Source organism: Chelonoidis abingdonii, unplaced genomic scaffold (genome assembly GCF_003597395.2).
Source record: "Chelonoidis abingdonii isolate Lonesome George unplaced genomic scaffold, CheloAbing_2.0 scaffold0027, whole genome shotgun sequence".
Classification (NCBI taxonomy): Eukaryota; Metazoa; Chordata; order Testudines; family Testudinidae; genus Chelonoidis; species Chelonoidis abingdonii.
The window spans coordinates 1,359,799-1,374,408 of NW_027424288.1; the positions used below are offsets into that span (position 1 = coordinate 1,359,799).

Consider the following 14,610-nt stretch of genomic DNA (forward strand, 5'->3'; position numbering starts at 1 on the left):
ATCGGGGCCATTAATGTGTGCCAGGTGCTTGGATACTGCAGGGATGGTGCTATAAAAATGTCTGAAAATAAATAATGAGTAAGAAGCAGGCACGGTGTCTGAAGGCTGAGATTTGGAGCTGGGGAGGATGTTGGAGGTGCAGAAGCCAGGCGATTTGGGAGAAGGCAGGACTCCAGCTAGATGGGAGGCTAGGGGCTGAACTTACTTGGCTCGTGTCTCACAATAGAGCCACCTCTAAGCTTGTCCTGATGGCTGCGGGATTGACCTGATCTTTCTGTGGAGGGGAAGGGTTTGGGGCAAGGTGAAATGGGGGGGGTTGGCTGGCTAGCTAGAGACTGTTTTATTATCTGAGCTGTGCTGGGCACACTCACCTGCTCTGGTGCGTGTCTCTCACTCACATGTGCGTGTTCATGGTGTTTCTTTTCAGCCAACAGAACGATTTTGTCGACTTGAGCTTTGCTACGATTTCGAGCACGGGTCCGAACGGTGCCATCATTCACTACAAGTAAGAGAAGCGCGGCCCCTGTGCTCTTCAGCAAACGCACTTCCAATGGCTTGCATTGCTTCCCCACAGAGCTACAGCCAAGGACAGAAGAGTGAGATTATGTGGTTCAGACAAGGAAAAATATATCCCTGTCGCTCACCTTTTTTTGCTTTATATTGGCCCAGCTTCCTTCCCCAGGAGATACGGATCCCAGCGCACCACTTGGGATGCTGGTGCTTTGATGCCAATATTGTGCCAGGACTTCATGGCCAGCAGAGGACCATCCCAGGTGGTGGCTGGCTCAGCCTTATCTACTCCAGTGTTTGATTTGGAGATGAAGGCAATACATAATTTAACCCATGGAATGGATCAGTCATCATGGCTGTGCTGGGGCAATGAAGAGGTTCTCTACTTCCACCATAGCATCTGCCAAATCTTGGTCTGCAGAGTTTTTTCTGAGGGGAGGCGGGTTGGCCAATCCTGGCTGCCTCCTCTGGTGGATGATATGGATTCCTTGTGTTGTGAGGAAATTGCGAGTTATTTTGCAGAGCGAGATGGCTCCTGATGACAGACAGGGAAGAAGGGGTGTGTGTGCGTGTACGTGTGTGTGCGTGGGGTTCATTCTGACTGCTCAGGAGTGCAGGGAGATGGGTTACCTGCAGTGTCTAGGAACTTGCTCCTTCTGAAGAGGGGAAGGAGTTCGGGAGGCAGGGGAACTGTGCTGAAATGGGGCCGAGGACGCATGTTGAAGAATGGCAGAGAGGAGCATGTGCCATTCACTCAGTGGAATACACTCATCCACATCCCACGGCTCAGACGCTGTGCAAATTCCAGCATTCAGAGAAGAAGTTGGAACTGACCGATCTGAACTTGCCCCGACATTGTCGTTCAACAGCCGCCTTGGCTCAGAAATGTTGAAATGAGGGAACAAACAATTTTTCATTTAATTCAATAGGCCGGTTCCTGAGACCAACAGGGCTTTGTCTGGAAATGAGATCTACCTCCTGGATTCTGGTGCTCAGTACAAGTAAGTGAAGGAGGGTCGCTGTAACTCTTGTTTCAAGTTAGAATCAAGAAACGTTTAGTGCGCAATCTGCAGGGCGGGAATCTCCATTGCTTTGGTGAAGGTTACAAAGGGCTAGATTTGGTGCTGACTAAACAACTTGATGAGCTGTTATTTTTAAAGAACAGCTGCAATGCAGATCTTGTTTCTGTATCCCAAGTGTGGTGGGAAATTGCACCGTAATGTTTAAAAAGAAGTAGTTTCTAGGCCACCACTGTGACTCTAGCTGGGGTCACTGGGCTGTGAAAAGAATAGGTGGCCTTGCTGGCATTCGTAAAGGATTCAATGGGCCGTTATTGTTATTAGGGCTCGCTGGTATGATGTTTACAGAACTGTCATCAGGTCGCTGCCCCCTGGGCACCGACTCTCAGCAGGGCGCGGTGCTGCTGTCGCTCTGCCTCCGTGTCCCTGATGCTCTGGTGGCTTATGGTTCAGCCCTCTGGCTGGGTCACTGTGAAAGTTCAACCCTCCTCCCCCTTCCTGGATAGCAGAGTCTAAAATCACCTTCCCAAAAGGAGTTAGAATCCCAGCTGAGAGCCCCTCTGAGGTTATCCATCCACATGACCTCTGGGCTTAGCTTTCAGGCCCCTCCTTCCCCTCAGATGGGGCACCCCTGCCCTGGCCTAGCTTAATAACCATTGGCAGGTCCCTGATGAACCCAAACAGCGCGATGTCTGGCCTGCTTCTCTCCAAGGAGACTCTGATTGGCCACAGTCCCACTCAGTTATTGGCTTCAGCTAGACTCCTCTCCCCAGGTGAGATCTGCCCTCTTTCCTAGCCAGCAGCAACCAAGCGAGCTCTCCCCTTTCCAGCCCCTTCCTGCAGTCCAGGTTGAGCCGATTGTGCTTGCCACAGCTTGTTAACCCTCCCCAGCCCATGTGGGATTTATGTACCCCATCATAAGAATGGACAAAGAGGGATTCTCTGCCCAGAAGATCTTGCAATAAAAAGTCAGGGAGCTGCCTGTATAGTCTGGCTGTGCCAACTCAGGAGCAGACCAGGGAGGGAGATGTGACTCATAGTTACAATTGATCTTTGATTCCCCCCTAGGCCCAGCGAGGATGTCATCTGCTAATGCTCTTGGCCAGCAGCAGGCTACTTCACCCTCCAGGCTGTCTCAGCTCTGCTAGCTGGTGCCCTGGGGGCAGAATCAAATCCCTGTCCGTTCCCTACTCACATGCCTGGGAGGGTGGAGTTACAGCCCTGCCGACCTGCCACCTGCCCCTACGTTTCAATGAGCAAAGCCGGCATCCTGTGCAGCAGAGTAAGGGCATGTTGGGCAAGTAACCTTGCTGCCCTGTGTTAAGACGATGCCAACAGAGGGCCATGTCCAGGATGAGGGCGGTACTATTGTGCATTCACTCTGAAACCTAATGTTTGACTCTTGCTGCCCCATGGAGTCATGAAGACTGAATTCCTGTCAGATCCCTAGAGGTAGCTCAGGTACGAGCCATACTGCTGGGGAGGCTTAGCGCGTGCTGTACTTGTTTGATGGATCAAACTGGTGGCCTACGACTGTTACACCGAGACCTTTCACAAGCACTAACTAAATAGATTAAAGGCGTTTTGTTCAGCAAGGGAGTGAGGTGGACCTGATCTCTCCTTTGAGAGGAATTGTCTCTTTTGCGCTTTGGCTACTGTTAGCAGTCATTTAGAAAGGGCTTTGAAAAGGAAGCGTTTGAACATACTTTGATATTTTTATGAGTTCTTTTCCCCCTGTGGTGGACTAATTAACAATTCCTTTAGTGTCACATTGAAAAGCAGCCCCTTGAATAAAATATGAGTTAGACATGGACGGTATTTAGCACAGTATTGGGACAGAGATGCTGAGTTTGCCGCTGCTGAGAAGTTAAATCCTGAATGCTTTAGGAGTACGATCTTTGTGGGCCAGGATCAAATGTATGCGTACGGATTGACATTTCAGAAATAACTAGTGATTTGGGGTTGAATGCCAAACTTGAGATACCTTATGATGTCTCATTTTCAGAGAGCAGGACTTCAGCACTTTCTGAAAAATCAAGGTCGTTTGAGGGTCTCAAACTGGGCAGCCCCAATCATTACTCACTTCTTAGTATTTATCCCGTGGTCAAAGGGGATTTATGTGTCTTTTTGCAGCCATTAGCTATCATGTATGCATCTGTTTTTCTTAAAGAATGCGGTTGTGGATTTAGTCTGCTTCAAAACCACCCTTGATACGAATGACGTGTAATGGTCCCTTCTCAGCACTACTGAGCAGCATGAGCTGTTCACTCTAGAATTAGTTGCATTTTCGTGGCACTCCAGATGTATAATTTGAGAAATGCTCTGGGATGAAACATGACATTTGAATGCCAGTCATTATTGTTCGATACAGGGCATCAGTGTGTTCAGGGACTCATAGATAAGGACCTCTGTGATCCTCTAGTGTGATCTTCTGCGTAAATAGGGGTGTTGAACGCTTTGATTCAGTTACTGGAAGTGACTAGTGTTTCAGCTTTATTATTGGGGTAAGATGTACTCCCTCTGTTTGAGTTTGCTTTCTGAGGCTCAATTTGCTCTTGTTTCGAAGGGATGGCACGACAGATGTGACTCGGACAATGCATTTCGGCACCCCATCGGCTTACGAAAAGGTAATTGGACATCTTGTGTTTGGAGAGCAGGCTCACGGTATTAGAGATATTTAAATGATCGTTACTTTTTAAGGAAAAAAATGGTAAAAATGATATGAAAGTAGTAACTGTGGAGTCAAAGTGACTCATTTTGTACAATCCATTTGCTAATAAAATTGATGAGGATTCTTAGATTCCAAGGCCAGAAAGGACCATTGTGATCATTTCATCTGACCTCCTCCTGTATAGGCCATAGGACTCTCTGGAAACAATTCCTGGTTAAAAAGGAAGCTGTCAGGATTCAGAGCGCCAAAATGTAACTTAAGAAAATATAAAGAACAGCACCTTCCCCATCTCAGAATCCACACTTCCCATCCAGAAAACAATCTGGCTTCCCTCAGAAAAGTTCAGTGGCAATGTGCCGAAGGCCCAAACCGCCTTGCTGGGTAACTGACCTTACAAAAACAAAGCTCAAATGCTGAGATGTGGCATCAAGGGCTTGTCTAACAAAGGAGTCGCACTGGTTCCACTTAAATCAGTTTAAAAATCAGCTCTGTGTGCGCATGCTGTTACAGCACATCCTCAGCAGAGCACCCCTTGTCAGCATTGTGCGGCACACTATTCATGCAGGCTCAGGTTCCCAGCTGGTCTTCCCCTGCTCCACCCAGCCTCCAACAGAGATTTAGGCCTGGTCTACACTAGAAAATTAGGTCAATTTAACGACATCACTCAGAGGTGTGAAAAATCCATGCCCCTGAGCTGTGTCGGTAAGCTGACCTAAGTCCCTGTGGAGACAGCTCTAGATACAAGTCCCTGGCCTTAGCCAGCCTTCTGCCCACATCTGCTCTCTCTCTGCCTGTTTCTTCCCCAGCTGAGCCCGGCTCTAAACCCCTCCCTGGAAGCCTGACTCCTGCCCATTTGGATTGACTACGTTTTCTGGAACCCATTAGCCCCTTCCTGCCATCCATGGAAGCTTGATTCCCCCATTGCAGAGGCTCTTATATTGGTTTAAAACTGGCGTATGCTGTTATAAGCCAGGTTTAAACCGATATCAGAGAATTCACATTGGGATTTCAGGAATGCCATTAAATCTGTTTAAAATCCCATCGTTAGTTAAAATGAATGCAAATTTGCATTTATACCAGGCCTGTCTGTCTGGATACTTACAGTAGAGCTCCTGTTTTATGAACTATTCACGTGTTCATATAATCAAAAAGTTCATAAAATACAACATCTTAAAATTACAGTGGGTAGGGTGCATAAATTGCCATATGGGTGCAATGCATCACTTCTTGTCTTTCAAACCACTGGAAAGCTATTTCCAACACGCTGAAGGCATAGGACTGTCACGGGATGTTGACTTCTTCTTTGACATCATTTTCTGTTATGAGATTTTTTTTTTTTTTTTTGCCTGCTGTTGGGAAAAATGGTTTATATAACTGGTGGGTAGTAAGACTGTTGTCCACCTGGCACTTGGTTTGGAAGGCTTCAGTCCAGTCATTATTAGGGCCCTACCAAATTCATGTTTGTGAAAAATGCGTCAGACTGTGAAATCTGATTTATCCCGTGAAATCTGGTCTTTTGCATAGGGTAAAAGTATACAAAAGTACACGGTATTTCTGAAACTGGGGGTCTTGACCCAAAAGGGGGTCACAAGGCTATTGTGCGTGGGGGGGATCACAGTATTACCACCTGTACTTTTGTGCTGCTGGTGGTGACGGTGCTGTCTTCAGAGCTGGGCACCGATCCAGCCACCATAGTTCTCCAGCCGCCCAGCTCTGAGAGCAGCGCAGACGTAAGGTCGGCAATACTGTGACCCCACCACAATAGTCTTGCGACCCTCTTTTGGGTTGGGACCCTCAGTCTGAGAAACGCTGAGTCTTAAGGACTTTACATGTTTATATTTTGCCATGTTTTGTTACAACAGCATGAAATTTAAGATTTAAATATCTGGAACTGTGAAATTCAAGATTTTTAAAATACAATGTCCGTGCAGTTTACAAAAACGGACCATGAATTTGGTAGGGCCGTAGTCATTATTGATTCTCTCAGTCGGTATCTTTGTTCTCATGCTTTGCTATAGCATCACCTATTTTATGGGTCTTAGCTGAGCCTCTGTAACACTCTGCTGACCTAGAACATGCAATCCTGTTTTCAAAGCGAAGAGGGAGGTTGCTTTTTATCTTCACATTACTCAGTGGGTGCTTTTCGTTGGCAGGAGTGCTTCACCTACGTCCTGAAGGGTCATATAGCTGTGAGTGCAGCCGTCTTCCCTAACGGAACCAAAGGTTGGTCGCTTGCTTTGTCTCACTTTGTTCTGTAGCTGCAGATTGTTCTGAGCAGATGGGAGCCTGGACGACTGATGTGTTTGGAGAATCATGTGACCATTTACAAGAATATTATGCTTGACAGATACAAATGAAGTCGGCAGACACAGCAGTTTTGTCTTTAGTTGTATCTCTTTGTATAATCTTTACATTGCATCATATTTATTGATCTAGCTCCTTTAACACTGTTTGACAATGAAACTCTTGGGCTGGAGTGAAGGGAATTTGTATTTCTCTCTAGTTCCACTGGTGTAATATTTTTATTGCAGAGTTACAGAGAAACAAATCACTGGCCACCTAGAACTTTACAGTTGTCTGGGTACTGTATAATGTGGCCACAGCCTTAGCAAGCAGAGATCTCAGGTTGCCTGCATCAAAGGCAGAGGAGTTCATCTCAAGCTAAAGGAGAATCTCTTTTTAGGTGTCAGCAATATAGGGCCTATGACACACAAATAAGTTATTCTGATTCCATCCAATAGAGGGCAGTGGCGCACACACACAGCAGCCAGTTCCTTGTAGTGTTATTCTGTCCCACATAAGATACTCAACAAAGATGTCTCTTTTTCAGTTGCGCTCAGTTTGCATTTCTGATGCAAATACAGGCCAGATTTTCACACTTAGATGCTGTCATTGGGCAGTCAAACCCCAGATTCTGGTGCTCTAGGGAAGTATTAGGCGTGTGTGTACCAGGGTGAGGGAAGGCCATTTTGTCCTCTTAATCCCATCCCCAATTCTTCTGCCTCTGGTATACCTAGAGCGACCACCTCTGAGGATGAGCATTCTGCAAGGGCATTCAGCCTCTGGATGCTCTACTGAGAGAGCTGGGGGCTGGTGTGGGTTATTTTTATGAGACAGACACTGTTCTGAAAGGCCAGGGATGTTGACCCTGGAATTCTGTAGTTGGGAAGAGACTTGGCTTGCTACCCTTGATGGTGGTCTCACTGCCCTGAGACTCTCTCTCCTAGTTCACAGTAAGCACTTTATATTTACCTGGTCCAGCTTCCCCCTAGGCTGGCCGCAAAGATCTTTCACAATGAAATTACCTCAAATGCAAAAAAACCTTGATTGCAAAAGTCCTGCCTCCCAGTGGTGTTCTGGAGGCAAGGGGGTGGTTTCTAGCTATCTTCCCCAGCCTGGGAAGGGCACTCCAGGTCACCCCTTTTCTTCCCAGGATTGAAGGTCTATTGGCAGACTGGCAGACACGCCCTTTGTCTTGTCCCCTCCTTATAATGAGAACAGGGAGTATTTTGTCCCCCTCTCCAGGGTTATTGTCTTGATTGGTTGGGTGACTGACTGACTGGGAGAGAGAGGAGCCTTACTTCACCCTGCCAGTAAAAGCTCACCTCGGGCTCTTAAAATAAATAGTCATCCCTTCTCCCCAAGACTCAGTCTTCCTCCAGGAGCATTTCCTCTCTCCTCACATCAGCCTTTGCTGTCCCACAGGGACTTTGGTTGAGACTACTGTATTTGGAACGGAGTAGCCTGGAACCCATCCGCCATTCCTCCCTTCCTTAAAGAGCCACTATATCCCATTACAGGTCTCTTTTATAACTTGACCAAGCCGGTGACTTGGTTCTTTCTCTCATTTATGCTCCAGTGTCCCACGGTAATGTCTGCAGGTGCGATGGTCAAAGACTGACTGTGCGCAGCTGGTTGGAGCCCTCTCTAAATGTCTCTCTCTTTCACCGGTTTGCAGGTCACCTTCTGGATTCTTTTGCCCGCTCTGCATTGTGGGACTGTGGTTTGGATTATCTGCATGGCACAGGACACGGAGTTGGGTGTTTCCTTAATGTGCACGAGGGTCCATGTGGCATCAGCTACAAAACCTTTGCAGATGAACCCCTGGAAGCTGGCATGATAGTTTCTGATGGTATTTAGTTTCCTTGACTATATTTTGTAGTCAGATGAGGACTGCTGTGTTAACAGGCTGCTTAGGGAACAAATCTGAAAAGCAATGGGGGTGGAGGGACGTTTCCTGCCTTTCCAGTTGCCAGGTAATTCCTTGTTTAAGAGATCTAGAGAGAGACCACATCAGGTTATACCTGGGGTCAGGTGTCTTAAGATCCTGTCTATCTATTGTGATACTACAGGCCTGATTCTGCTCTCACTTCCTCCTGGTGTACACCAATATAACGGTTAAAGTCAATGGAGCTATTGCTGGCAAACCAGTTTGAGAGGCATGTTTTCCCATTCTTCAGGGGAAGGATGGTCTTTTGACGACCACATAGGAATGGGCAGCAGGACTTGTGGGACATAATCCGCTGACTGTCTGTATGACCTTGGGGCAATTGTTTAACCTTTCTATGCCTCAGTTTCCCCAGTGGTAAAATATGAGGATAATAATACTTAGCTACCCTGCCTGTGGGGGTGAGAGGGTTTGTGAGACTAAATTCATTCAAGTTTGTTAAGTTGAGATCCTTACATGGAGGGCACTGTGTACAATGGGCACCCCTTAAAACAGAGTGGAATGTTTTGGCCCGTGGTAACTGGATTAGTAGTGTTTGCAGAATTCCAGTGATTCAGACAGACGTGACACACACTTTGCATTCTTCTCTTGAGGTTGGAAGGTGACTCCCTAAACTGGGGCAGTCTGTCTAAGAGAACTCAGCCTGTCACCTTGCTTTGGCTGTGCATGAAGATTAGACGGAATGGGAAATTTGTTCCCCTCCGTGGGTGCCAAATGTCCAGACTATTTAGCTATGCACATGAACTAAAGCCCCAGGAGGAAATTCACCTGTTGTGATAAGTGGCTGTGCTACACGGCAGGGATTGGCCGATTATTGTCTGTCTCTGCAGAGCCTGGGTATTATGAAGATGAGTCTTTTGGCATCCGCATAGAAAATGTGGTACTCGTGATCCCTGCCAAAACCAAGGTGAGTGACTTCTGAGCATGCTCAAGAAGCACCTTATCACTTCTCCGTGAGTTGGTGGTTGTAAAAACACAAATATCTCATGGATTTTGAATGAAAAGCCTGGAACTGGAAGCAGGTCAATATTGCAGGCAGTTGTATCCACAGGTTTATTTTTCCCACGAGGCTGGGTTACTGCACTTGCAAGAGTTTCACTCGGGAAAAACGTATGAGGACTTTTCTCTGTAATGAAGACTGTGTCCTGGTCTCTTCCTGGAAACAGATATAACGAGGACAATGCTGGTGCTGCTGTGATCTGCACTGCTCACTAGAAAAGGTCAGGCAAGGTTAAAATCTGCACAGCACTCCCCCTAAATGTCCTCTCTCTGCTCCGGAGAGCCAGGGCTAGAGTCTCTGCATTCCAGCCTCTTTGTGTCACTGTGGGGTTGTAAAGCTAATGGGTCCCCCCCCAGCTGGAGATGCCTAGGCATGGTAGAGTCAACATAGTCTGCTTCAACACCAAAATCTGCCTGGTTGGGGGGATTATGCTTTCATTAAACCCAGGTGATTTAAAAAAGGAACATTTAATTGTCTGCTGAATTTCTTAGGGTGAAATGTCACTAGAAATGCCAAAATGAGCAATTCCAGGTAGCTGCCCTCTACAAGACGATCTCATTGACTTCAGCGGGCTTTACGTCAGGCCTTGCCACATGTGGAACGCCAGCTAAATGTTTTCCCTTCTGAGCCATGCGTAAGCCACGCCAAGCTCCGCGGTTGTACAGGACACTCCTATCCCGCTGGAGCAGTTTCCGATGACTAACGGTGTCTTTCCTCGTTCCTCTGCAGTACAACTTCAGTAACAGAGGGAGCCTGACTTTCGAGCCACTAACCCTGGTTCCGATCCAGACTAAAATGATCAATGTCCCTTTACTGACACAGAAAGAGGTAAGGGAGGTAGTAGATGGAGGGGAGCAGACTCATTCTGAAGGGCCGAAGGATCTGGTCTTGTAGGGCTACCTTCCTTCTGATGGTAGTGTGACTTTGGCAGCTCACCTAAACTAATCTCTGCTTGACTCGCTTCTTACTCCCTACGCTACCTGCAGCCCTATCATGTTGCTACCCCCACTTTGTTTCCTTTGCTTCAGCCCTTCTATCATGTTGCCCCCCTACACCTAGGATAGCACCCCATTCTTTTCCAGTACATGCCCTCTCCACTTTTCCTTCCTACCTTCTCCTGACCAATAGCCCCACCCACATTCCCTTTTCTGCCTGCTTGTTCTGTGCAGTATCTTCATTGGCTTTCGGGCCCAGAATGGTAGCCCATACCTAGGTGTATAGTCCCGTTCAAGGCAGTGTATGTAATGACTGCAGGGCTCTCAGGCCCAAGTATTAAAAAGTGGCCACTGCCTTTGTTGGAGACACTCATTTTTAGAGATGCTAAAGTATCCACGGATACAACTGAACTCAAATGGAGGAGCCTCAGCACCTCTGAAAATCAGGTCCTAGGTGCCTCAGTTTTGACACCCACAATTAGAAGCCATTCCTGAATATTCCTGGCCCTTTTGCCTTCTGCTCTAATGACCTGGTCTGTTCCCCACCGAGAGCCAACGATGTTGCCCATGCAAAGTGCAGGCTGAACAGATCATCCCCTGCTTCTTGATTTGTATTAAATGTTGCTCCTGTCCCTTTCTCTAGTGCGACTGGGTGAACGATTACCACCGGAAATGCAGGGAGGTGATCGGGGCAGAACTGAAGAGCCAAGGACGACACGAGGCTCTCCAGTGGCTCCTCAGGGAGACGGAGCCCATCACCAAAATGCATTAAGACCAACTTTTTTTTTAAAATAATAACTTTTTACATGGTGACAGTTAGAATCATTCAACCTTAAAATCCCCCGCCCCTCGTTTTGAAAAATGAACATGGATTGAGGAAGAGCCTTTGATAACCATTTGGAAATAGTGGCGGGAAGCGGGCTTTTTGTTTAGCTTTTGTTTTCCTTTGTGGGGGGACAGGAGCATTCCCTCTGTGAACAATTTTTCTGATAATGAGCAAATCTCAAAAGTGAAATCTTTTGATTTTGCGGTCCGGGCCTTGCTGAAACAAGCATTCAAGGAGACAATAACTGGAGTGTTTTATACATTTTGGTTTATCACTGTGAAAACCCAGTGGTTTTGCATTCTTGGGTTCCAGTTGCCAATACACTGCTGACGTTAACTGTTACGCTGATGAGCCTATGTTTCTGATCAGCTAATAAAAGCTTCAGAGCCCTGATTTGCTCTGTTGCCTTCAGTCTCTCTGGTCTCTGTCAGAGGTGTAACTGATTTAATTGGCCTTTAAACTCAGGGCCAAGCCCAGTCCTCACCCACCATGGGCTTGAAATAGACACGCCTTTCCCTGTACTTGGAGTTGGGGCTGGTGTTAAGAAACATCATAGGAGTACTCTGCTTTGTGGCAGATCTCTGCACAGCATTGCAGACAAAACCCTAGGGAGGTGTGTGCATGCAAAAGGCCATGGCTGAACCGCCTGCCCGTAGGCTATAGTACTGGTCTGTCTACTTCCTAGTGCCGATCAATGCAGTATATGATAGTGCAGTGTCATGGAATCATAGCCGTTTCTGTGGTAGGTGTTTAAAGCAAACAGCTAAGGCGGACACAAACCAAACAGGCTTTCACAATACATTGTGTTTATAGCTCAAGTTCCAGCTCAGTCTGACTTTGTGTTATATTGACTCCCTGCAGTGATGTCATGCTCAGGACACCCAGAACTGTGAGCCACTATGTTACCCCTCTGCCATCTCAAGGGAGCACTTTGTTGCTGCTAAGCTCTGTGTCAGCTCTCTGACACACCAGCCTGTCTGCCTTGCCTGCAAACTCTTTGAGACTGTGTGAGTCTAAACCTGGCCTTGCCGGTAATAATCAGGGAGCCAGAGTTCCCCAGAGACGTCTCCCTGCAGTGTCCAGTCCCTCTCACTGGACGTGCACAGAAATGATTGTTTGCTACATCCAAAGAGACAGAGCACTCGTCAGCCTATAAGGTTAGCTGAAGACTCGCATGTTATAATGCAGAGCACTGAGATGGTTTTGTAATAAAATAAGAATCAGTTTGTTAACAGAGGTTGAGGTGATACTAAGCAAGAATAAAAGACAGGTATGGTTAAAAATCAACCAAAGCGCACGCTCTATTGATTAACATTTTATCTTAGCAAGTTGCAAACTTTGCCTAAGCAGTTTTCTTACTGACATCAAGTTACCAGTAGCCTTAGCCTGCCAGACTAAGAGATCCAACTTTCATAGACTCAGGATCCCCTCAGTGCTGTATAACTAAAAGGTCCTTTTGCTCCCCTTATATTACCCCAAATCCAGTGTCTCTGCTGCAAGAGTCAAGAAGGCTTCCTAGGGTGCAGATTCCGTCCCCTAGAGTGAGTGTTAAACTCACTTAAACCTAGGTGTAAATAGGTATATGGGTCCCAAGCCTGTAAAGACAATAGCTTAGCCAAACTAAGGACAAAGGCCTAATGACTTGACATGAGTAACTCATATTTGACTCTATAGCACAGCATGAGGTTATAAGTAAGTGTTGCTAAACTGCTGACCAGTAACCACAAGTTGTCATTTGGTATCAGCGTTAGCTATGTTAAGTTAGGAACATCAGCAGATGTCTGACCACAAGCATGACATAGTAACTAATTGCTGTATATGCTAATAAACTTGAGGTGAAAGGCCCAGTAACCTCTGGGTACGGTTAAGATCCTGTCCTGGGTATTTTTAGTAAAAGTCAGGGACAGGTCGTGGGCAATAAAAATTCACAGAAGCCCATAATCTGTCCCCGATTTTTGCTAAAAATATCTTGGGAAGGGGGAGGGGCAAACAGAGCCCTGCCAGGGGCTTGCAGCTGCTCCAGTCCTGCCGCTGCTTCAGCCCCAGGAATGCTGACCCACCTCCAGCTCCTGCTTCAGTCCTGGGGCCAGTGCTCTGGCGGCCCTGGGGTGACAACTGCTCCCGCCCTGCTCCAGAAGCCATCATGGAGAGCCTGGAAAGGCATGGAATCCATGACCTCCATGACAGAATCGTATCCTTACCTATGATACAAGGTCACCCCAATTCTAGTCAGATGATGAAATGCAGAGAAGGCAAAGGGACTGAACCCCCTACTGACTATGCATTTGGCATAGTGGGGGTCAGTGTAACACATTATAAAAGCTGTATCCTAACCAGCGTGTCTGGGGAGACGCCAGGATGCCGCCCACTGATGGGTGCTGAGAATGAGGACTAACACATCAGGTTTTTCCACAAGGGCTAGAGTGAGTACATGGATGCTCAGAGGCGTGACATTTTGACCATTCTGTATTATTTCTGTCTACTTTTCTGGGTTGATATCTTCATGCTTTTGCTACCCATGCTAATAAAACTATTATAAGGCCAGAACCGATTTCCTAAGTGTGATTGTCTCTCTTGTGCACACAGGGTCCTTGTCATAACTTGAATACTGTTGGTTCTGATCACGAGGCAGAACCCTGCCGAACTATGGAGTGTTAATTGGCTTTTCTGATTCATCACTATAACTAATACACAATCAGTATATTAGCCAGCATCTTCCCCATGTGTTTAGCTTGATGGCTTTAGGTAAATGCACTTTCATTGTCTTCTGCCAGTAGTCAAGCTGGTCAGACGGGTGAATACACATTCCTTTGTGTAGGGTCGGCTGGCTTTATGCACTGCTGCCCAAACACATTTTTCAAATGTATTTCCAGCACACATCTGTAGCTCTTTGTACAACAAGTACATACAGCACACAATGACTTCTGGGACCAGCGTGTCCCCAGTTTACACATGGTACCTTACACGACACCTTGGAGCTACATATTATGGCAACAGCGTGTTGGGGGTATGTCCTGGTCTACACTGGGGGGGGGGGGGGGAGAATCGATCAAAGTTACGCAACTTCAGCTACGTGAATAATGTAGCTGAAGACAATGTACTTAGATCTACTTACCGCGGTGTCTTCACTACGGTGAGTCGATGGCTGACGCTCCCCCATCGACTCCGCTTGCGCCTCTCACCCTGGTAGAGTACTGGAGTCTACGGGAGAGCACTTGGTGGTCGATTTATTGTGTCTAGACTAGATGCGTTAAATCGACCCCCGCTGGATCGATCACTGCCTGTCGCAGGTAATGTAGACAAGCCCTATAAGTGTGTTGGGTCTGATGTGAGTTACAGTATTGTGGGGAGGGAGCCTTCTACCATTTGGCATTGAGGGCATCTCAGTGTCACACCCATTGAAGTCAATGGGTAATTTTGC

The 14,610-nt window shown here is 47.0% G+C and overlaps 1 protein-coding gene across 4 annotated transcripts in view; it reads left to right on the top strand.

The window, feature by feature from the left end:
* The window catches only part of XPNPEP1 (X-prolyl aminopeptidase 1), a 44,911-nt gene extending 31,171 nt beyond the window's left edge, over positions 1-13,740 (top strand). For 2 of the 4 annotated variants that reach the window (XM_032773670.2, XM_032773671.2), the window contains 8 exons: positions 428-505; positions 1,440-1,511; positions 4,096-4,156; positions 6,354-6,423; positions 8,159-8,332; positions 9,259-9,335; positions 10,158-10,256; positions 11,007-13,740. In XM_032773670.2, the coding sequence (XP_032629561.1) occupies positions 428-505; positions 1,440-1,511; positions 4,096-4,156; positions 6,354-6,423; positions 8,159-8,332; positions 9,259-9,335; positions 10,158-10,256; positions 11,007-11,135 (760 nt within the window). In that variant the 3' untranslated portion in view covers positions 11,136-13,740. The remainder of the gene's footprint in view (positions 1-427; positions 506-1,439; positions 1,512-4,095; positions 4,157-6,353; positions 6,424-8,158; positions 8,333-9,258; positions 9,336-10,157; positions 10,257-11,006) is intronic. The other 2 variants (XM_075061370.1, XM_032773673.2) reach the window with 2 other exon arrangements.
* The last annotated feature ends 870 nt before the right edge of the window (positions 13,741-14,610 follow it).